General features: G+C 30.3%; 1 protein-coding gene across 6 annotated transcripts; it reads right to left on the bottom strand.

Moving 5' to 3' along the window:
* Positions 1-1,693: 1,693 nt before the first annotated feature.
* LOC124944096 (TLC domain-containing protein 4-B-like) lies at positions 1,694-8,065 on the bottom strand. Of its 6 annotated transcripts, none has more exons than XM_047484564.1 (9): positions 7,834-8,065; positions 7,364-7,518; positions 7,207-7,295; positions 6,985-7,123; positions 5,418-5,492; positions 4,285-4,406; positions 4,127-4,202; positions 3,376-3,435; positions 1,694-2,111 (listed from the first exon to the last, which is right to left on the bottom strand). In XM_047484564.1, the coding sequence occupies exons 2-9, from the start codon at positions 7,499-7,501 to the stop codon at positions 1,983-1,985; spliced, it is 828 nt and encodes a 275-aa protein (XP_047340520.1). In that variant the 5' UTR covers positions 7,502-7,518; positions 7,834-8,065; the 3' UTR covers positions 1,694-1,982. The 6 variants fall into 6 exon arrangements, with proteins under 6 accessions (XP_047340520.1, XP_047340519.1, XP_047340518.1 ...); XM_047484563.1 differs by having other exon boundaries at positions 7,839-8,065; XM_047484562.1 differs by having other exon boundaries at positions 7,364-7,521; positions 7,847-8,065.
* Between the last annotated feature and the right edge of the window lie 17,241 nt (positions 8,066-25,306).

Here is a 25,306-nt window from a genome sequence, read left to right as displayed (position 1 = left end):
CCACCACCCCTCAATTGACCATCATCTTATGACTCACACTTTTTCATATGCCTTTTTTATCCCCTCGGCAAACCACCCACCAATCTTAGTCGACCTTAATTGATGACACATCTCTTATCTCTTGTCAAACTCAACCACTAACCCCCAATTGACCATCATCTTGTGACTCACACTTTTTCATGTCTCTTTATCCCCTCGGCAAACCACCAACTAAGCTTAATCTTGTAACTCACACTTTTTCATATGTCTCTTTATTCCCTCGGAAAACCACCAACTTACCCTAATCTTGTGACTCACATTTTATATATGCCTCTTTATTCCTCGATAAATCACTCACCAATTTTAGTCGACCTCTCTTTTACTCTCACTTCAATAAATCAACAATCAATCTTAATTAATCACATACCTCTTATCCAACGTCAAACCAACCACTAACCACCACCCGACCTCCATCTCGTAACCTCACACTTTTAAATGCTCGTTAAACCAACCACTAATTCTGACATCACACTCGACAAACCACCCGCCATCCGACTTCAATCTCATGACCTCGCACTTTCAAATTCTCGCTAAACCAACCACTAATTCCGACCTCACACTCGACAAACCACCCACCACCCGACCTCCATCTCGTGACCTCACACTTTCAAATACTCGCTAAACAAACCACTAATTCCGACCTCACGACAAACTAATTTTTTCTTTTTTTCTTTTTGTTTAATTTGATAAGATAAGTGAAAAATGCACGGATATATGAACCCTATACATTTGATTAAGCAACATTTGATTCTTTTCTTGCATATTAAAAAATAATTTTTGTAGGGTTTATTGATCAAAATACTCTTAAATTAATTTATTTTCTTCCCTCACTTATAAATTAAGTCTGAATACTTAGATAAAGGTTAATTTTAGTATATTAATAAATAAATAAAGTGATTAGATGGATGAGGTTTTAAATAAAAATATTCTAAAAAATCTAAAAACTCAAAAATCAAACAAACAACCTCTTATTATGCACCTTATCTAGCAATTCACCTAACCAATTAAATTATGGAGTGACATATAATTGAATTTCTTGCATAAATTTAACTTAGACAAAGCCATCCACAGCCATATGAAGGACCCTACATTTGTATACTATTTAGGAAATTATATCGATGATGAATCACATGCATTAAATGAAGTAAATAAATTATTATTATTATTAATATATATAAAATTATGGTTTTAATTTTCTTTTAATAATAAAATTAGGATTGGTCTACTCGTTGGTCTTAATGATGTAAATGAACAGGGTTGCTTCGAGCTTGCTGAGCACAGGCTCGTTTAAAAGCTTGAAAATTTAAACAAGCCGAACTTAAACTTCTCAATATTCGGCTCGTAAGCTCGTGAATATATTCGTTTATAGGCTCTCATATGGACACGTAAAGATGTTCGTCTATAGGCTCACAACACACTCGTTTATCCTATTGTTTCAATATAATTTGTAAATCTTGACATTGTTCAACTCAGTATAAACCATTTTTGTTGTCTTTTCTTTTTATTTTGTTGTTCATATATATTTCATCAACAGCAAGAACTATTTATATAAATTGACAAATTCTTCCAAAAAAAACAAAAGAGGGCAATTGAAATAAGAATTCATCTGTTATCATGGCACATTCTTCATCAAATAAATAAACCCATGTTGCTATTGAGTGAAAGAAGACTGTAAAATAATATATAAACAAGCATAATTGAGTTTTTACAAATATTTTCCTTTCAAACCTAATCATCATAATGATATAATCAAGTTAGTCATGCCCTCTATATCTTTCTCTCTATTATAATACCCTTTTTTCTATCTTCTACAAAGCTTACAAAAGTGGTCAAGTGTGAAAAAGACAGGAAAAAAAATTTGAGGGCAAAAGGGAATATAATAATAATATCCACAAAAGATGAGCACAAAATTAATCTACAATGAGATGAAATGATTTTCCTTTTCATTGCCATTTGGTTAATGTCTTCTTCAGTCCTTTAAGAATCTTCACAAACCAGACCAAGTTCATGGCAGCAAGAGCTGCTGGCACCACAAACACCAAAAAGCGACCAAATGGATGCATCGCGCTTACCTGCATGCACCATACAATCATTTTCTTCTATTCATTCGATTTTCCAATTCTATCGCTAATCTCAATCACCCATTAGGTTATTATTATTGAGGGAAGAATATATGGAACTCTTGACAATATTTCAGCAATTGGTTGCTTTGTAAGGAATGAGATATATGGACAATAACTTTGTTCTTGCTAGGTTTTGGGCCTTTTTTTTGTGTGTTTCAAATACATGAAAAGAGATAATTTGCTTCATTTTTGGATGTCTTGTGTGTATAGGTCTTTTTACATGAATCTTAGTTTAGCTTCTTGTAAATGTAGTTTGGCCATTTGTTTATTTAACATGGTACAATGTACTTCTACCAAAAAGAAAAAGAAAAATCAACCAACTCATTTGGAGCTTGTTTGATCTTTGGGTAATTTGAAAACCCATTGTTGGATGAAAAAGTGGGGTTTTTGGAATTATTTAGTTTCAATTACTAAAATGTCCTTTGAATTTAAAAATGATTTTTATTTTAAATAAAGTAAGAATATTTTAGTATTTTGATTGATGAATCTAAGTGATTTAATGATTGAAAAAATTGGTGACATGATACAGAGTTTTTAGGAAAAACACTAATCAAACGAGCTCTTGGTAGAAAAACGATGAGACTTTCTAAAGAACACTTTTTTGTCACAATCATGGTTCTATTGAAAATTTTCCAAAAGTAAAATTAAAAATGCTTATTTTCGTTGAGTACAAGATTTCTTTCTACATTATGATCCATATTATAGTGCAAGTTTTTGCTAAATTTGGAACTAAGATTTTTTGGGATCAAAATGCAGATTATAGTGTGAATTTATGCTTTATTTGGTATAAAGATTATTTTGAATCATGACCTAGACAATAGTGTGATTTGAATTTTATTTGGTATAAAGATTATCTTTTGGATCATGATCAATTTAGTGATTTTTGGCCTAATTTGAAATAAAGATAATTTTTTGGATCATGATCTAATTTATAATTCACACATCTCAATCTGTATTCCAACACTCACCAAAGTTCCACAATAGCTATATACTTATTTCTAACTTAATTTTTCAAAATTGTGCAGTTAACTCTATTAGGTATGATATGTCTATTCTATCTAATTACTTCACATGTAGCACTACAATACGATTTGGCAAATATCTGCCACCCTCCTATCAAATATAGACAGTTAAAGCAAGCTGTTCTAAATCTGACTATCTCATAGGACTTCAATAATGAGAAGAAAAAAGTCATTTAGGATGTATTAAGTACCTGATGGTAATGCATATATACATGATAAAACATGTAGAAGAACAGCAGAATCCTGGCAACCTGAAACCCACAATTTATTTTCGGTGAGAATGTGAAAACCAGACGAAATAGCAACAAGAAGCTAAGAAACAAAAATAGCTATTGTTCGTGTTATAGTAACGACTAACTAAAAGGGTATAAATTTTGCACAAATAGAATGAATCATAAAAGAGGAGATAATGGGATGTTTTGCTATCAACTATTTTCACGTTGATTATGATTGATGAAAAATTACATTTGTTAAGTTTGTCAAAAATCACAATGGTTTAGAAAACAATATGCATCGTGATGCAAAAATATAATTTACCATCATCGTTGAAATAATCTCGATACCAAATGAAAAAAAAAAACTATATTATAATTTGGATGATGATGTAAAAAATAACTTGTAAACCAAATAAAGTAACAAAAAACACACAATCAACTCGAACATTACATCCTTAATGTGTATGATCAATTCTAGTGTAACGTTAGAAATAGTTAAATCATATGAATTTGACATTATTTTATGTTTCTTTTTTTAATTTAGCCTATATAAACCAATATCCCGTCATCAATACCTTTTTTCATCAAATCAACTAAAATATGGTTAATTTAAAATATTAAATACTAATGTTAAATTGGTCGTTTAACCCAAATAAACCACTTTTTTACTCTAAACAATATTTCTTTTATTTTAAAACAATAAGGAAAAAAACAGGTTTAAACTCACCAGCCAGGCAAAAAATATCAGTACACCATTTACTAAATATGCATTTGACCTTTTAAGACCAGCTACATCAAGGTACCTACAGAGCATAGACACCAAAAGCATAAGTCAAGGCTAGAGATTATAATAGCTTAATTGAGACATCTTTTTCAAAAGCATACCATCTCATATTAATCTCTGGAGTCGTCAATTCAGAGATTAAAACCATAAAAGTGTACAGTTGTCCCTCCCCAGTAAACATCGCATATGCTACAGAAATTGCAGAAAGGGAATGATGTATAATCTGAAAATCGATAACAAATCTTATCAGTCATATAGCCAAAGAGCCATATATTTAAGAGCAACTCCAACACACAATTTGGAAACACCTCCCATTTTTGTTTCTGTATCTAGGTATAGAAAAGTTTACTTTTATGGAATGTTTATAAAACTAAAAATTAAGTGTTAAATGTTGAATACTGAATACTGAATTTTTAAATGCAGAATAAGTCAAGTCAATCAAAAAATAAACGTTGAAATCACTAAATTCAAAGTTCTTGATATGTAGGTAAGGTAGATTAGATAAAATGTGTAATTCATGTCGGAAAAATACTTAAGAGACTATTTTACCCTTAGAATGACGTAATTTGATTAATTTTCAGGGCTTAAAGTTGTTATGGATGCTCTTAATAGGTTATCGAGTTAAGCCATAGCTTACCCATTTTTTAGTGGAAACTAGATAAATAAAATAACAGTTATCAAATGATTGAGCTATTAAACACCATCTTAGTTAGAGACACATTCATACATTTATTTATGGTTTTTGTATCTGGGTTTACCTTGATCACATACAATGACCAAATTCATGGTAGTGAAGACCACATATGCCATTATGGTAGTATATCCACATCGTGATCATTTCCTCAAATATCAGAATGGTGATTATAGTTAAAACTAGAAGGAAATGTAGAGTCAGCAAAGATAGTCTGTACAGTCCAGGAACAAGTTTCACATATGATGGATGAAAATAACACTAATAGATCTTCTTGGACAAATATCACAGGAACTCAGTCACTACTTAAATTTCTAGAGTTTTTAACAACAGCATATCACAGGTACTCAGTCAATACTTAAATTTCTAAAAAATTTAACAATAGCATATCACAGGAACTCTGGTGATATTTTGGTCATTTGGTCCAAATAAGCCACTTTTGACATAAAACAATATTTTTTGTTCCCATAAAAAAACAGATCATTTTGAAATAACCTCACATCAATAAAGCCTTTAGTGTGCTCATCTGTTGCCAATACTTACATATTCTGATCCACCTAGTGAAGGATACAGCCAAAAAATCATCCCAAGGTCTACAAGGAAGTACCCGACTGAAGCCTGTAGATCAAATAAAGATCATTAGATGAAAAATGTTCAATACAAGTGAATGATACACATTAACAATATGACTAATAAAATTTGAACATGATGCAGGACACTTAAAAAAAATATGACCCATGTTATGCTATTTATGACTCCACTACCCAGATAAACTGAAAAAATCAGATAAAACAATTTGGCTATGTTTCTTTTTTCACCTTACCCTTCCCAAAGGTCTTCAATGTTCTGATTCGACTTGTTTAATAACTTATTAACCCGCATACTATACTTGAAACTGTCCTAAGCATAGAATCTCCAACATGCTTGCCTCAGCCAGAAGCCGAGATTCGATCAAGCTGATTAAGTACACTTGATTCACTGAAAAAGTGTCTCTGAATGAAGTGCAGTGCCAAAAGGTCACACTACAATTCATATCATAATAACTCAGCCACAAAAAGACAAAGTTGTGATTTTTACTTTTTTAGGGAGAGGAAGGGGATTCCAACCCCTGAACCATAAGTCGTTGTGATTGATACAGTCTGGTGTACCATCAAATTATTCAAATGTTAATATAAATTGAGAGATGGTTTAAAACCAGTACCACATGAATCTGAGAAGGAGGTGTGAAGATAGAGTAAAAGAGAGGGATGTTCAGGCCCAACATTAAATACTAAATAAAACCCTAGCAGGCCCAGCTGTTCAGCCCAAAGTAAATACAACATATCTAATAACATATGGCCACATGGCTTTTTGGAATGTAGCAGGACAGAATAATAAAAATATACTCTAAAAATTAAAAGACCTCAAAATAACCTGTGACAAATTGTGACCTCCAAAAAAATCAGAACTTAACAACATACTTTAAAATAAAATATAGTACTGAAAGCTCATTAATGCACTAAACACATCTCGCCATTTCATAATTAGATTGCATTTAACTTTGAAGTACTTAAACACTTATAAGGAAGCTTAGAGTAGGTCCCAAAACTGAACTGTCTCACAACAAAACTAGAAATGAAGTTACTCGCCTTAAATTCTGGAGAGTTCATTCCTTCAACATAATAATTACTCATCAGACCACCCAAAAAGATAAAAAAATAATAATAATAATCTGAGGTAAATATGCCCAGTGTTTCTCCTTTTCAAGTACTCATTTGGTTAGTGCAGTTTTGTGACAAAATTTGTGAGCCTAATTACTACTTCACTCCATCTCATTTTGTGAGATACATTACTATGACGGCAAATTCTTTTTATCTCTTAGGTTAATTCAATGACATTTTAAACGATACAAACTCCAAACTACCCTTATTTACTTTTACACCATTTCAACAAAACAAAGCATACATGTTCTTCCACAATGCCAAAATCAATTCATATCACTAAAAGTACTTATTTTTACTCTTTTATATGAAATGACTAAAACAGTATTTTCTTATAACTAAAACGAAAGCCAAAAATGACAAAACAGTTTTCTGGAATAAATTTAAATGAAGTACAAAAAAATACTTACCCCCAATGAAACAATGGAAACTGGTGAAGTTCGGAATGTAATAAGACCAACATGCTTGTTGTCCGAAAACAAATCAGACCAGAACACAAAATAAGTTGATATAAAGGCAATAAGAATTGCATGTAGTGTGGACATTGAACTGCAAATTCAATTGCAAAGTATATTAATGAAACACCAATAGATGTTATCCATACAAAGGGAAATGAAAAAAAAAACAATTACCGATTGTTCCATTCAATCTTCTGGACTTTTGAAAGTGCATTATAACTTCTAAAATAGAATGTGCTGACTAATTGAGAAAGATCATAAACCTGTATATGGAAAATCAAATAAGAAACAATACAATGAAATGGATGGCAAAGAGATATTATTAGCTTACCACTTTACAGGCAAATATTCCACCAAGTACAGATGTATATGGAATAAAAGTATCTGCAAGTAGATAATTCCGAACCAACACCTGCGCTTGATTTTGGTAAGACTTAAATGCTGCAACTGTGTGCTTAGATACAGCCATCTTCACTTAACATTTGCCTTGATATCAATCAATCAATCAATCAATCAATCAGTCCTTCCAAATCTTAAATCATCTAATACACACAACTGATCAATTCCCTGCCATTTCATAACCAATAATACTATAATAGGTCAACTATGCATGCGCAAAAGATAAATACATGAATAATAAAGTAACGACAAATTAGAAGCTCCGATTCTTGTAATCGTTAATAACTAATGACCTAAAATTGATAAATGCTAACTAATTCAGGATATGTTTTTCAGTTTTCATCAATTATAATGAAAACGATAGCGGTTTACGAATGATTTGAGGAAAATGAGAGTCGTTACCTTACCTTAGCTTAGCTTGTTTCGTTCTTCTTCGATTCCTCGGTGGATCAACAGTGTTAGTCTATGATGGAAGAAAATGTATCAGATCTAGATCTGGTTGGTAGACGGAATGAAGGAAAAAGGCGTTGGTTATACTTTGAAATCCGTGAGAGATAGAGAAGGAATGGTGAATCTGTGTCTGTCAATCTGCGAGAGAGGAGAGAGAAAGAAGAGAGAGATTGGGTTGAAAGTGGTTTATTTATTTATTTATTTAATCATATCGCGTTCAATTAGATGATGCGTTGATATAGTAGGACACATTTACCATTGCGAATTTACAGGAAGATGAAACGGCTGGCTTGATTCAGCTTATTCAGGCTTATTTACATTTGAATACCTCAAAACTTAATTAAATTTCTTATTTATCTTATATTTTAAATAATTTTTATTAATACATAAATTAATATATTAATTAAAATAAAAAATATTTTTTATTGCATAGTCAAAGTTATTATTGTATTTTAAAAATAAAATATATTTGATTATAATTTATTTATTTATATTTTTATATTTTTAAAAGTTTAAATGAGGAAGAGTTATTATTGTATTTTTTAAATAATATATATTGTATTTTAAGAATAAAATATATTTGATTATAAAAAATAAAACAAAATTATTTTTAATTTTAATTTTTAATATATATATATATATATATATTATTTAATTTTAAGTAAGAAGAATGTATCAATGGTATAAATTATTTATAGTATATAAATATTGAGTATGGATAATATAGGATAATATAAAATGTATAAAAATATTATTATTTAGTTTAAAAGTATATAAAAAATAATAAATATATAGTGTAGTGTGGGTATTTGATATAAGAATTAGTATAAGGATAAAACTATTATTATTATATTTTAAATAATTAAAAATAAATTATGGGTTTGAATTTTTTATTATTAATTTATAAATTAATTTATAAATTCAAATTATTGTATCATATTATTTAGTATTTTAATTGTTATATTTAATGAAATTTTAATTAGTATATAAAATTAAATTTAATATACTTTTTTATGTAAATTATATTTGTTTAGTTGAAATGTTTATTATTATTTATGATTTAATTAAACTATAGATAAAATTTGATAATACTAATAATTAATAAAATTATTATTATTTGTATAAGTATTTTTTTTATTAACCAAATTTTAATATTAAATTTATGTATATTTAATTATATTATATATAATAATACTAATATATATATATATATAATAATAATTAAAAAATAGTCAGAATTCAATTTTTACTAAAACTTTTTATTAAGTTAAAATAAAGCTTACAAAAGTATAAAATTATAATCTAACTTCCTATCTTAAACAATAATTCCAGAACAAATAAAAACTTCATATAAAAATATTATTATAACATTTTTTTATACCATTTATCAAACGTCCCCTAAAAGGACATTAAATGAATTGTCATATCTTACAAGTTGCAAAATTAAATTATGCAATAAATTTGTCACCCGTACCTAGAAGTTGTTTGTGATATGTTCAAATATTTGAATCTTGCAATTTTATATTTTCTTTTTCAGTTTTTAATTGTAACAAACTATTCTATAAGTTTCAGACTTGTAGACAATCCTGACATGAGTAAAAATAATAATTATAAATTCACCTTAATCTTATTTTAGTTAAATTTAAATGTTTTTTTTATACTTCATGATTTATTTATATATATATATATATATATATATATATATATATATATATATAAGTTTTAAACCTAACAATTATAATTCAATTTAAATATATATATTTAACACATTTAAACCTTTAAATTAAATTAAATATGAATGAATCATTTTTATACAAACATAGTTAAATATATATATATATATATATATATATATATATATAATTTGTCTTCTATTTGATATCTAAATTTAAAAAAAAAAAGATTGACTCATTCTTATCATTTTTTTATAAGGATTTAATTTTTATTAATTTAAATAGAGTTATATATAAACAAAAAAAATAATTAATAAATAATTAAATATAACATTTATAAAATCAAAATAATTAAATAATGATCTAGTGTATAAACAATTTATAAAAATTAAAGTCAATCAAAATGGAAAAATCCAACATTCATTCAATTTATTGAGAATTACTCAAAATACAAACTCATTTGAGTTCGACGAGTGTTGAAGTTGAGGAAGATAAACCAATAGAACTGTTGTAATCACCAGAAAGCCCTTATCCCGAAAAAAAAGCTATAGGTTCGAGTTTGCTTGTCAAAAATCTTTTAATAAATATTAAAAAATGTATTTGACATTTAAAATTAATTATAACAATAATTAAATTTTATAATCAATTTTAAGAAATCTTTTTTTATTTAAAATAAAGTAGATTTTCGATAAAATAATATTCGATAAAATTATAACCTCCATAAGTAATAAATTCTTACCGTCCCGGTTCGGGCCGAATAGCTAAAATAATAATTTCGATAAATTTATTAAGTAATATAATTTTTTAGCGCATATAGGTCCTAACCGATATATAAAGTAATAATATATTATTTTTTTAATAATTCAGAGTGCCTTAGTGAAATATGAGTCCACCGTTGTCTGTTTTGTATGAAAAACTATATCCATTTGAATCTTATCCCTCACTTTTTGCAAAATTTATGAAGTTGTGGAATGCTTCTATAATATTGTATAAGAAAATCACTAAGTTTCTATTACGACTTAATTTGTAACTAGTGTAATGAGTTCTTAATTTCAAGAATCAAATTCTTGATCTCTAAGACCGGGTGAGAATTATATATAATCAAAGTGCAGCGAAAGGGTTTTGTGAAGAATAATTTGAGATGAGAGGAAAAGAAGAATCAAGGATGAGAAAAGAATATTGTCGGTCTATACCAAACAGTCCAAAACAAAGGTTCAAAACATAAAATAACATAGAGGTGAAGAACTTTCACAAGAAATTTTATATATTCATTCATAGATGAGTTATTGGGGAAGAGAGATCAACAATATATACTTGCTGATTTGCCCCCTGAATATTCAGTTACAACAACTAACAGAATTCAGTTTGAGAAATAACAAAAAATAGAATCAAAACAGAATATTAAACAAAAAAACAGAAATTTAGCCCAAGTGCACACTAAAACTGTGGAGGGTGTTGGAATTATTGGAACCGCGACCTTTATTTCTGGACCGTAACATTATCTCCCCCTTCAAAATTTGTTGCCCTCAACGACAAGACTGTGGCCTGGTCAGCCTCTAATTCGCATCCTCCAAACTTCAAAGAGAACTCTTTTCTCTTGCTATTCGGGTGTATTTTCATAAGGTCTAGAAAGTGTTGGAGTCTAGGATTGCAATCCTTAAAAAAATTTTCGGTAGCATCCTTTCAATAGTGGAGCTGTCCAGGACCTAGTGTAGATATAAAAATAGCGTCTTTCAACTCCGTTTATACATTATGGTGTTATCAAAAATCCAGAACTAGTTTTTCTTTCGACTCAGCACCACTGGGGCAGCAAAAGAGCCATTATTCTTCCGATTATACTCTAGAGTGTCATCAAATATTCAAACCCAGTCCTTCTTTCGAACCAGCACCCTAGGTGCAGCAAAATAACCATGGATTCTAATTACTCTCATGGATGGTGGTCGGTCTTCGGGTTGCTGGAATAGAGCATTGAAGCCTTCGATTATGTGATAGAGATCTTCAGGAGTGTCTTCCAATGTCGTTGCCGCGAGTGAAATAATTCGGCCTTCATGGTCGTTCGTTATTTGCACCATGGCAACAACACTATAATTTTCCAAGGTCTTGTCCAACTGGTTTCCTTGTATCATGTTGACCTGCGACCAATGAATACCATGCAGGACCGTCAATGTGTGCAAAGAAATGACAGGTTCATCCACTGTCTCAAGTAGTAGAGGTGGATCATCAAAAACTGATTCTTGAGTGGGTTCTTGAACTTCTTGATGATTAGCCGAGTCCATGAATAATTTGGATTTGCACCAATGGTTGGACTCCCACTTTTCATTGCAATTATAACATAGGCCTTTCTTAGGGTCGGTTGTCCGGTTGGTGCTTATAATATTGGTGCTTGACCAAGCCGTGTTAACATTGAATGGCTTGGGTGGTAGCGACGGTTCAGAGTTGTACAAGGGCCTGTTGCTCATCAGGGACTCGTATGTTGCTTCTTGGATAGTGCTGACTTGCTTTAAGTTGATTAATTATATCATGTGGGTCTCATGTATGGAAGGACTAAATCGCAACAAGAGGTTTCTCTTGAATACATCCCACGACAAGACTTCTCTATGGTTGCGGTTCTACAAATACGACCCATACCACATTTTTGCTTCATTTGTGAAGTGAATGGGGAAATGTCCAGTTTCATGCATCATTCGTCTTGTCCATCCTAAAGAATTGCTCGGCGGATAACAGTCATCCCTCCACATCGGTCCCATCAAACCGAGGAAAATCGACCTTATAGAGTCAGGTTAGAGGAACATATGGTTGGCTAGGGTGGCAGGGCCTATATGGGGGAGAACCGTGGCAAGAAGGATCATCATAGGGTCTGGTGCGGAGATCTTGGCCATTATTAGACGCATCACTTTCAATGATTGTCAATCTTTCTTCAGCGGCATTGAACCTTCTGTTCATATTTTGCTGAAGGGCAACGTGCATAGCAGCTGATTTGATCATGTGTTGTTGCAAGGTAGCTTGCATACTAACTGTTGGGACAATCCTTCGATTAGGGTCTTTAGAGATTCCAACTCTACTTGTTGGCGGGTTTCTATCATTTTAGAATCTTCTTGCTCTGATACCAAGATGTTACAACTTGATTTGTAACTAGGATTTTGAGTTCTTGATTTCAAGAATCGAGTTCTCGATCTCTAGGACCGGGTGTGTATATATAATCAAAGTGTAGTGGAAGGGTTTAGTGAAGAAGAATTTGAGATGAGAGGAAAAGAAGAATCAAGGATGAGAAAAGAATATTGTTGGTCTATACCAAACAGTCCAAAACAAAGGTTCAAAATATAAAATAACATAGTGGTGAAGAGTTTTCATGAGAAATTTCATATATTCATTCATAGATGGGTCCTTGGGGAAGAGAGATCAACAATATATACTTGCTAATTTTCCCAGAATATTCAGTTACAACAACTAACAGAATTCAGTTTGAGAAATAACAAAAAATAAAATCAAAACAGAATATTAAACAAAAAACATAAATCTAGCCCAAGTGCACATTAGGACTATGGAAGGTGCTGGAATTATATTGGGACCACAGCCTTTATTTCTGGACCGTAACAGTTTCATTGCTTCTCTAATTGCTTCTCTGCTAGAAACATGCTCTAAAACACGGCTATCATCCTCATTGTCTTCATCTTGATTGTTTTCTCTAAGACCCTCAATGATTTCTTCCTCAGTTAAAATCTCGGTCGTATCGTTTTCACCCGAATAATTCAAGAGTTGATCCACATTCATTGTGTTACGATAGTGTAACTCCTTAATTGTTGACCATAATTCCCTAATGCCTTCTTCTTCTAAAGGTTGTGAAACCACAATTTCTACCGAACAAAGTTTGCAATGTTGAAAGTAATTTACAATTGTGGTATTCTTAACATCGTTCATCCAAGATGAGGTAGCAATATTGATTGCATCTAGAACATTGATCTTTTCTTGATTTGTTTCTCCAGCCTCAAAACCCTCTAAAATAGAATGATAAAATCTGCGACGATAATGCTCTTATAATTTCTAATCGCATGGCTGAATTTTTTAAGTTGTATTGGGTGGTACGAAGACCAATTCAACATTTTGTAACCCTTGAATCACCTTTGGATGGGCATGACAATTGTCAATAACCAATAAAACCTTTTTTCCATCCATCTTTTTGTCAAACCATCGAACATATTCTTCAAACAATACTCCAGTCATCCACGCTCGTTTATTGGCACGATATTGGCAATTTAAACTTTGTAAATTAACATTTTTGAAGCAACGTGGTTTCGCAAACTTACCGATGATCTATAATGGAATTTTCTCTAACCCATCTTCATTGTAACAAATGGATATTGTCATTCTTTCTTTGTCCTTTTTTTCTTTCCTAAATTGTTTTATAGCAAATGATCAGCTTGTAATCTATAAAACAACCTAGTTTCATCCATGTTGAAAACATCTTTCATGGAAAAGAGCCTTAGTTTCTCTTTTATTGTTGGCAAGTTGCTATCCACATCTCTCATATTGACAAATTTGCTTTCGCCAAAACGCCTAAAGAACTTGATACCATGTTGTGATTTAAACCTCTCAACCCAACCAAGAGAGTAATCAAACTCTAGACCATTATCACCCTACAATATTTTCATAAAATCTTTTGCCTTCTCTTGAATTAACTCTCCTGATATATTTACCTACTCTTGATATTGAAGAATCCATTCATACAAAGCCTTTTCTATATTTGGAAACTTTGTGGATTTGTGTCGTTTGGCATCAAGTTTCGTCAAATCAGCCGAGAGATATTCCGATGACCACTTAATTGTATTTGATATTGTCGTTTGACTAATTTGGATGTTAAATTTTTTATAAACTCATTTTAGTAGCTCTTTTTGAGACGAAGCTGGATTTTTGCTTTAATACTCGCACAATGCTTTACGCATTTCACATGTCATGGTTATATGCTTCACCCCTTTGAGATGAGAATCCATTAGAGATTAATACAACAAGAAAGAAGTGAGTAGTATAAAATTGATTAGAGAAGAAAGAAGATAGAAGAGTAGTAGAAGATTGTATATTGTATGTATGTACTTGAAGATGAATATTTTGAGATAAAAATCATCTTACAATATAGGAGATTACACCATTTACAGTACATATTAAATGACTTTGAGAATAGAAAATGTTTTACAATTGATTATACTTTAACAACTTATACAATTAATGAACCCTAGTACATAGAATTTGAATTTTGAAATTCAATAACATTCAATAAAATTATATTTTATTATTATGCATGTAAAATAATAAATTATTACTTTATCGATTAAATAATATTCTGATAATATAATATTTTTTTAGTTGGCCCAACATTATTACTCTATAGAGAGTCTATTGTAATCAAATCACAATTTGACTAAAAGAAATATGTATTTTATTAATAAAAAATAATTAATTTAAAATATTATTTATTTAATGAAAGAGTCGTCAATTGATTTTTTTAATCTAAAATCAATAAAAAGTTTATATAAACGTAATTGCACCGTTTCTACTTTATAAAATCTTGGCTTTTTGAAAAATTGGTTTTATTACGCTTTATTTGACAATTATTTTTTAAGTTCTAAACATGCATAAGTTTTTCTTAAATTTAAAATTGTACAATAATATTTAAATGTTAGTACTTGCGATTGATGTCGATGATTATTGAGGAAAGCACCTTAAAAATATCAGTTTAAGGCATTAAATTAAAAAAAATTCACTCAGGCCTTTATCAAAATTTTAGAAAATAGTCTTGGAATTCTAATTTAAAAAAAACAATTTAAAAAATTTAAATCCCAAAGAGCACCGGCCTTGAGACCGATCTCCTGGGTCGCGGGCGCTGGTTCCTCAATCGGATGCGGGTGATCCTCGGTCGGGTGCTGGAATTACTTGCTCGAGGCTAGGGTTTCTATATCAGGTGTAGGGGATTCTCAGTAGGGTGCTGAAATTACTCATCAAGACTATAATTCCTCGGTCGGGTGTAGAGAATTCTCGTTCGAAAATCAAGCCCAAGCAAAAGTTCCTCGGTTAGGTGCTAAAAATTCCTCGGTCGGAGCTAGAGTTCTTCGGTCGGGTGCGGGGAAGGGTTTGATTTTCTTGGTCGAAAATTGAACCCCAAGCAAAATCATCGGTCGGATGCCAAGAAGACCAAACTTTAGGTTTGGTGATTTTGATTGGAGCTTTCGTTCTTTGATCTGAGAGGATGGGGAGCTTTGTCTAACCTCAATGGTCATTTATAACATCATCAAGATGCATCATTCGATCAGAATGATGTCCCATTTGATTTGAATAGTTCTTAAGCAAAAATATGGATTTTGATTTTAAATGTTTAATTTGGTATAAGGAGCTTGCCAATAGCTTCCTTATACACATTAAGATCTGGTAAAACCAAAACACGAACATTAGTTGTTCGTTTAACCAATTCAAGAACTGCAAATTTTTTTTATGAAAATTTTAATTTTTATAATATCACTACTTTTAAGGACTAGTTTGTATATTATAATAAGAGGATCATGTATATGTCTAGTATCCCCAATTCTCAAAGATGGATTGTAACATATTCATTGCATCAGTTCTTCCATGCATTCTTGTCCTGTTCTCTTGATTAAAGGTTCGACAATAAGCAACGCCAAAAAAAGTTATACCAAGTGAAAATTGTTCATGTGCATATATAGTCAAAGTAGTGAGAAATTCATATAAATAATGGAAGAATACCTATAAGAGGTCCTCCCATTTGAAATATCAAATCCATAAACTTTTTATTGAAAAAAATGAAAAATAACTTCAAATCTGATTATTTCATCTCATTTTCTACTAAAAAGGAGACGGACACGGACTCGAGAAAATATTGTCGGGAGAATCTCTACAAAATATTCTGAACGGTAGTTAAAATTTTCATTGGTCGATGGTTAGTAAGTATTGAGATAAGTTCATTTTTCTATTTAATTATTGGTTTATTATAATCATCTCTACTTTCTTATAATTACATATTTAACACTTTTATTTCAAATAAGACCTAATTATAAAGTTTAGTCACATTTTTTAATATGTATCACTACTTTAAAGACTAGTTTGTATTTTATGATATGAGAATCATGTATATGTCCTCTATTCTCAATTCTCAAAGATGTATAGTAACATATCCATTTTTTCAATTAATAAATGCATTCTTGTTTCGCTCCCTTCAATAATGTTTTGACAATAAATAACGCCGAAAAATATCATATCAAGTAAAAATGGATCATATATGACCGAAATAGTGAGAAATTCATACAAATAATAAGAGGATACATATAAGAGTCCTTCATGTGAAAGATCAAATCCATAAATTTTTTAATGAAAAAATAAAAAATAACTCTCACCAGTAAAAAAAGGTTTCAATGGCGACAAATCTAGTGACAGTAAAAATATTGTTGTCGCTAATTATCAATAAAAATAAATGTTTTCTGAAAAATACAATCATCCATTAAGCCCAGTCCATAAGTTCCTTTCAAACATTAGTTATGTAATTAGCCCATTTCCCATTCTTCAAACGAAATCCCACCTCTCTTATAATTTTTAACATAACATGTGAAGGGCGAGGATCGGATTACTTTGTGATCCTATCTTTGATCAATCTGAGGATCATATTGCTTGTGAAGGGTCGGACTTCTTGTAAGTTATTTGGCCTGTTCTGTTTAACTTTATCAATGTTATTTATTTGTTTTGTTTAAATGTGCAAAGAACTTGGACATAAATATTCAACAGACTTTTTAAGCATCTTGATAGAAGAGATATCAAGTCGAGCTCAATAAATTTTTGCAGGACTACATGATCAACAAATACAACAGAGAATCTCAATAAATTTCAATATGTTTTAGGGTAAGTTCTTCCTATTGTACTTTAGGATAGTTATTATTTATATTTGTTTTTTTTGTGCTTTCTATCTGTATGGACATTACTAAACCCAGACAACATAAATTTTAAACAAACTAGTCATGTTTTTAGTGAGTTCGATATGAGATTTGCAATACTCTTTTATATTAAACATTGGTTACTTTCATTATGTGTAGAATTGACTTTGTGAGTTATGAAACATGGACTTTTAGGAATTCTCTTGTGTAAAAGATGTACGATAGTTTCTCTACTTTCTTGTTGAATAGAGGATAGTTTGATTTGAATGATGAAAAAGTTAGTGCGATTTTCTACATATTTATTGGCAGACCATTAAAAAAATTATTCATGCTAAACTAGCTAAATATTTTAAAACAATTCATCAAGAGGTTGAGAAGGTTGTTTGCAACTGAAATGGAGACATCATATACTCCAATAAATAATAAATATATGATAGTTTGATTTTAATAATGATTTTCTTAGTTCTTGTCTCACATTTTACGTATTTGTTAGATTTTGTATATAGGACAGAAAATCGAGTCTTGATGAACATATATAAATTCAGTCATTTTTGTCTTTAGCAACATTTATAATAACATTGGGTTATTTGAAATTCAAGCATCTATGGCAAACACTCTCTATTAACTCAAAGTTGCCTATTAGTAAGTTTGATGGAATTTTGGGTCAATGAGGTTTGATCTATGTATGCATTGATATTTATTAGATATTGGAACCCAAAGATGGATCAGAAGCCTCATTCACATGAGGGGTTAAGGAATCAAACCTTGTCATTATTAAAAAATAATTGTAAGATCACAATTTTTGTTTTTGCTCTTCATGCATTGATATTCTTTGAGACCGAGCCTTTGTTTATACCTCATTACATTTCTCTTTAACGTTCTTACTTATGTTAAATTGTCATTAGTGCTTCCTTCTCTTATAACCCATATTATGTGGAATAGATTAATTGTTGGACTTTCCATGTTTTGGCTTGTAATGTTGTTGTTTCAATTAAATAATGTATCCTCTAAAGCTTGAGTCTAATCTTTTTAATTCAGAACCTGGATTTTCTATAAAATGTTGTTGATATAGCAGTTAAAGGGTATATTGTAGTTGTGTTACCTGAAGGTTTATTCTCAGACTATCATTCTTCTTTATTATAAAGGGTCCAAGTTTACCTGCTTTTGTGTGATGCTCAATAATATATTACTCCAATATTTTTTAAGATTATTGATTCACTGTTCAAATTTAACACTATTTTTTTTCTTTCTATTTTCTTACAAACATTTGATCAGGTACAGGTTGATCATGCAAAGTCGTCAACAAAGTTTGTTATTCTATGACTCTCGAGTCTAGAGTAAGTTCTCTTTTACCGAATTTACAATTAAAACTTTGGTATTGTGCATTCTTATATTGTTGGTCGGACGAACTTGTCATTAATGATTTTACAGATTGCTTATATAAGATGTGGCATATGGAGAGAGGTAAGATATCCACATTGAGTCCTTATTTATTTTCAATACTTGCTCATTTATAGAAAATTTATAAATACAATCATTTGGTTTCCTTCTCCAAGACCTTGTTTGATTATTTGAAATTATTTATAGATTATAATTTTCCAATTTTCTTGTCATTTCTATCCATAATTTCAACATTTAAGTGATCATTTTCTTTTGTTTCTGCTTGTTGTGATATATAATCACCACCTCTATATTCACTGTTATTTTCAACTGTTTACATACAGTGGGAGAATAAATGTTACTTGACTGACCATCCTGGTTTGGTGTTGGTTTCCATTGTACAAGTGGTGTAAAAAACTTTGTTACGATGATTTTGGTTTTTGTGTTCTTCATTTCATTAAATTCTACATATTTTATATATATTTGTTTTTTAATCTTTCCGATAATATTGGTATTATTATTAATCTTGGGGTATTATTATTAATCTCGGGAGAAATGAAATGTGAGTTTATTTGTATCAAGTTAATCAACTGTTTTGGTATTAAAATATTATCTAATGAATAATAATTTAATTGAACTTGATTTCAGGTTATACTAGTTCAATTGGGAAATAATATGTTAATTTTGGCCAAAAATACAAAAAAGAACGTGCTAATTTCAGGTTCTTCTATTTTAATTGAATTTTACTCTTTTTTGTGTTGTTAATTTGATAATTCAACTATCATCACATTCATTGTTGGATCATTGGATGTGATTTCTAACCAAAATGTAGATTGATTGGATTGACATTATTGGACTAGATTGATAACCATTTCTTAGCTTCTTTCCCGTATGTCTTATTTTGTTCTTCCCTAGTTTGAAGTAATAATGTAGGTGTAATGGCTTCTCTATTCACGCTTTCCCAAGACAATATTGAACTGCAATTTGTCACCAATCATTTAGGTTTGTGTCTAACTTACTTGTATTGATTGTAGTTTGTGATTGTGGTTCTATCTAAATCCACATCTAAATGAGAAATCTGCTAAGAGAATTTCAAAATGAATATTATCTTTTTTGTTTAGGTCATTTCCTTTGACAAATGAGGTTTGAGTTTGAATTTGACTTAATTGTGATTCAAATGATTGAACATGATTGTGACTATTGAGTAAATTATAGTATTCTTTCGATGATAAGGTGATGATGGTATCTTCTCATTCATTGTTTGATATTTGGCAGGTTTTTGACAAGTGTTTCGGAAGTCAACTAATTTGATGACTATGCAGTGATACTTTTTAGAAATAAATAGAAAGTTCAAACTTATATTTATATTTGATGTACTTTATTTCTATTTTATAAAATTGAGAAACATTGTTTGTATTTTATAGAAATATTATGTAAATTTGTTTTAGTAATATGAATGATTTAATTTTACTAATATTAAATCTTGTTTCAAGATATTTGAATTTTTTTCATTCATGTTAAATTTAGTAAATTATAAAAACATTAGTAATTGTTTTAAATTAATGTATCTACTCTTTAGCGACAGTAAATAAATCCCTTAGCCACTTCTTTAGCCACAGTATTTCTTTACTGTAGCCAGCCAATAGCGACAGTACTTGTTCCTGTAGCCGCTTTTTAGCTACAAAAGCAATAGCGTCGGTTGGCGACAGGCATTATTACTGTGGCCATTAACCTTTAGCGACAGTATATTGAGCAATAGCGACAGTATTTCCTGTCGCGATTGCTCTGTTTTTTTACTAATGTATAGATCTGATTATTTTATCTCATTTTTTACTAAAAAGGAATGGACACGGACTCAAAAAAGATCACCAATACAATCAGAGTTTATGAGCAGCAAATGACTCACCAATGTTTAGAAGAATTATTTGGATTATAAAATCTGGGACGTAAAAACCGATACAACTAAATAGGATGCTTGGCTTAACATAATGCAACATCAATTCAAATTTGAGTGATGAAAAAGAACAAGGCACCATCCGATGCTAAAAAAGTCATCGGAGGTACCAAAAAAGATTGACCTTTCAATTTCTTTAATGTTTATTTTTTTAGAGAGAAATAAAAATATACACAATTCCAATACAACTTTTAACATATTATTCTTACTTTTATAAAAAAAATTATTAACTCAAACAAGGAGTTACATATCAAAAATTAAAGTACAAAATTAACTAATTAAAATTTAGTTCATCCTTTTATCGATGATATATATATATATATAATCTCCTTTTCTAGTCTAGCGACAACAAGATGTGGATATCCTCAGCCTCCTTGAGAGGTCCTGGGTTTGAGCCCGTTAGATGACAAATTTTACGCCTAAATAATGGTTAAGTGTGTTTGCGGGTTATGTGTTTAACCCTTGTGTCCACATTATATATATATATAATTAATTCATCTCCTCTCCTCTCTTTTCTAAATTTTCAACAAAAATTTTATAAATTTCAACATAGAAGAATCCTATATTTTTTTTCTTGAAATATAAACTAAAACAAAATTAAAATATATTAATCATTATTATTTTCTTAGCTTATCAAGATTATACCTCAAATTTATAACAAACTATGAATATTAGAATTATGACCAAGATCTATAGTTCACATAAACTTAAATAAATGGAATAATAGAGAATAAATAATAGAGGGTTTCTAATACTTGCGAGGATGAAACATATTTATTCTATTTATTTATTTAATACAATTGAGAAGATATATTATATAAAAATTTAAAATGATCCATTTTTTTATAGTAGGATATGGTGTAGCAAAGAGGAGCTTTTTGGAGACGCTTGAGTCGTCGCCGAAGTTGAAGGATGTTTTGACACTACCGCGACTACGATTGTATCCGTCTTTATTTTGCATGTAAAATGATGTTGTTGTTGACACTCCCCTTCGTTGTAGTCGAATTTTAGACTAGGTCTACGACTCTAATATTGGTTGAGTTTGTTATTATTGTGTTTGGTGTGACTTTTGGTATTCGAATTGAGTAACAACTCTTATTATGACTGTCATTTGAGATCGTTGAGCCATAAAATGTTAATAAATTGGTGGCACCTTGGTTGGTGGTTGTCCTCCTATTGGGTTATTTGTTTGGGCTCCTAACTATGTAATAAAAAGCGCAGCTTGTTTAAAAAGCTCAGAAGTCTAAAAGCCCAGAAACTCAAGAGTCTATTTGTGATAAATAGGGGAATAATTGTCTTATTGGAAAAAGTCTCATGAGTTTTCCTCGTTCTGCAATAAAAGTTGAAGGAAGCGGCCTTATTAAAACACATCTAAGTGATATGTATTATACATTTGTAGAGAGATAATGATATCTCTTCTTTGTTTAGCTCTTATCTTTATTTGTTTTGTGTTTAACATTTGATTATAATGAAGTTTCTTTTGAACAAAAGTCCTGTGGTTTTACTCATTGATTTGAGGAGGTTATCCACGTTAAATTTTTGGTATTCTTGTGTCATTTATATTTCTTTTTATGTTTGTTGTTTTTTACTCCTAAAGATCCAATCAAATGAGGATTATTTTATTATCACAAGTGTAATTATTCTGCTTTATTCCCAACATAGTGGTATCAGAGCTTGGTTTAAGCGTTTTTATTTTGATTGGTTTATGGAGATTAACACAAATATAATGATTTTGTTAAATGGTTCAAACTATCATATCTGAAGGGTAAAATGAAAGATATTCTATTTGTGAAATCTTTGTATTTACCTATTTTTGGTAGTGAGAAACCCATCTCCAAATCTGATGAGGAATGGGATTTTGAGCATAACATGTATGTGGTTTCATTCGTCAATTTGTTGAAGAGAATGTTTATAACCACATATAGCATGAGACAAATTCACCTACTTTGTGGAGTAAGCTTGAGAATTTGTATGTTTCAAAGACATGAAGTAACAAATTATTTTTGCTCCAAAAGTTTATTCATTTGAGATATAGTGATGATGCTTCTATGGCTGATCACTTGAATGAGTTTCAAGGTGTTCTTGATTATATGTCAAGAATGAGAATAAATTTTGAAGACGATGTTCAAGAGCTTTGGTTATTGACTACTTTGCCTGATTCATGGGAGACTTTCAAAGTTTCTCTTTGTAACTATGTTTCTAATTGTGCAGTAACATTGGAGATGGCCAAAAGTGTTGTCTTGAATGAAGAATTTAGACGAAAATTTCAAGGTTCTTCATCATAGACAAATGTGTTTGTTGCTAAAAATCGGAGAAGATATGATAGTAGAGGTGAGAGAGATAAGTCGAGACATAAGAGTCGAAACAAGTCTAAGTCAAAATACGAGCCAATTGAATGTTACCATTGTGATAAAAATGGACACATGAAAAGAACGGTTACAAGCTCAAAAATGAAGCGAATGGATCTAAGCAAAAGAAAGATGATTTTGAAAATTGTGTCTCATCAACTACCTATGATCTCTTCATTGTTCACGACAAGAATACAATTAATCTTGTATGCAATGAGTCGACTTGGGTGTTTGACATATGAGTTGCCATACATGTTACGCCAAAGAAATATTACTTTAAATCTTATACTTCTAGTAATTTTGGAGTATTGAATATGGGTAATAATGTCGTAAGTAATGTTATTGGTATTGGCAATGTTTGCCTAGAATCTAGCAATGGGTCGAAGTTGCTACTTAAAGATGTTCGACATGCTCCAGACATGAGGTTGAATTTGATTTTCAACTGGAAAGTATGATGTTGATAGTTTCTTAAGCTCTTTTGATTTTGGAAAATTGAAACTTTCGAAAGGTAACCTCGTTGTAGATCGAGAAGATAAGTTTCCAAATTTATATTTAATGCAATCTTTGATAAATAAAAATAATGTGAATTTTGTACAAAATAAAGAATATTCCAAGTTATGGCACTTGAGACTTAGTCACATTAGTGAAAATGTGTTGAATTTGCTAGTTAAGAAAAATAATATTTTGGGTTTGAGTAAGACAGATATGAGAATTGTTCTCATTATCTTGTGGGAAAGTAAACTTGGGTATAGTTGATTCAAGAAAATCTATTTCTGGTTATTTGATTACTTTTGCAGGGGGAATTGTTGCTTGAAAATCTAGACTTCAAAATTGTGTTGTTGTCAATCGCTGAAGGTGAACTTATTGCAGCAACTAAAGTTTGTAAGTTAATTTGGGTTAAGAAATTATTATCTGAACTAGGTTTTGTGCAGGATAAATACTTGTTTTTTTGTGATAGTCAAAGTGCGATTTACCTTTTAAAAAACTCAACATTTCATTCTAGATCGAAGCACATTGATGTGAGGTATCATTGGATACGAGATGTTCTAGATAAAAAAAAATTGATTTTAGAGAAAGTGCATACATATGATAATGACATTGATATGCTAACCAAAGCACTACCAAAAGGCAAATCGAGTTTTGTTGTTCAACCGCGGGTTTGACAACAATCCTTCCATATAGTTGTGATGGGAGATAACTCCATCCCACTCAAAAATCACATATTCCAAATCAACACCAATGATGGTGATATTCATAAGTCTTCCTCTTCCTCTTCCTCTTCCTCTTCCTCTTCCTCTTCCTCTTCCTCTTTACCTTTGGATTGTTTATCAAACAACTTCCAAATTTAGCTACAAAATTTAATATATTCAAAATTCTGTGAGTGAAACTTAGTTACAATAAAATTTTTGTTATATATATCCATTATTAATTAATGAAGAAGATAGTGTCAAACATAACATTTATTTCCTATTGTTGTGCTTCTATTAAAAAAAGACTATAAATTTCAAGAACTCACCACATCCCCTTATTGACAATCAAAGTATAATCTATCTTTTTGGGCCATGAATTAGATCCGATTATAAAACCTATAGAGAAACCATTGATCCAAACCTAGTTCAAAACACTTACACCCAATCTACATCATCTATTTTAGTCATAACTAGAGACACCCAAACCACCATAAAAAAACATTACCTTATCTCTTTAAATTCTTAAATGACAAATTCAACAAGACCATGTATATGTATAGTTGTTACTGAGTCTTTACATTTACATTGAGAGACCTTAATATGTCAAGTCACTTAAAGGAGTTACAAAGAAATAGTTGACTTATCTTTTATTTTAAGTCATCTTTTGTCTTCTTAAACGAACTTAAATTTATTAGTATTGAACAAATCGACTAGAGATTGATTTAATAAATCTGTAGCAAGAGATTTGAGAGTGAAGAGAGAAGACAGAGATATAAAAATTGAGAAAAATGAAAATAATCCGATTAGGATTTCTGATTACTCACTCACTATTTACATTGTCTCAATTTAAAAATGAATTTCAAACTATTATTTTTAGTCTAAATAAGTCTTTGGACTTATAATCAACATAATTTTAGAATAAAATCTAATCAATCTAACCAATCAATCACTT

This window comes from Impatiens glandulifera, chromosome 6, assembly GCF_907164915.1.
Source record: "Impatiens glandulifera chromosome 6, dImpGla2.1, whole genome shotgun sequence".
Lineage (NCBI taxonomy): Eukaryota > Viridiplantae > Streptophyta > Magnoliopsida > Ericales > Balsaminaceae > Impatiens > Impatiens glandulifera.
This window is presented reverse-complemented; position numbering and strand designations above follow the sequence as displayed.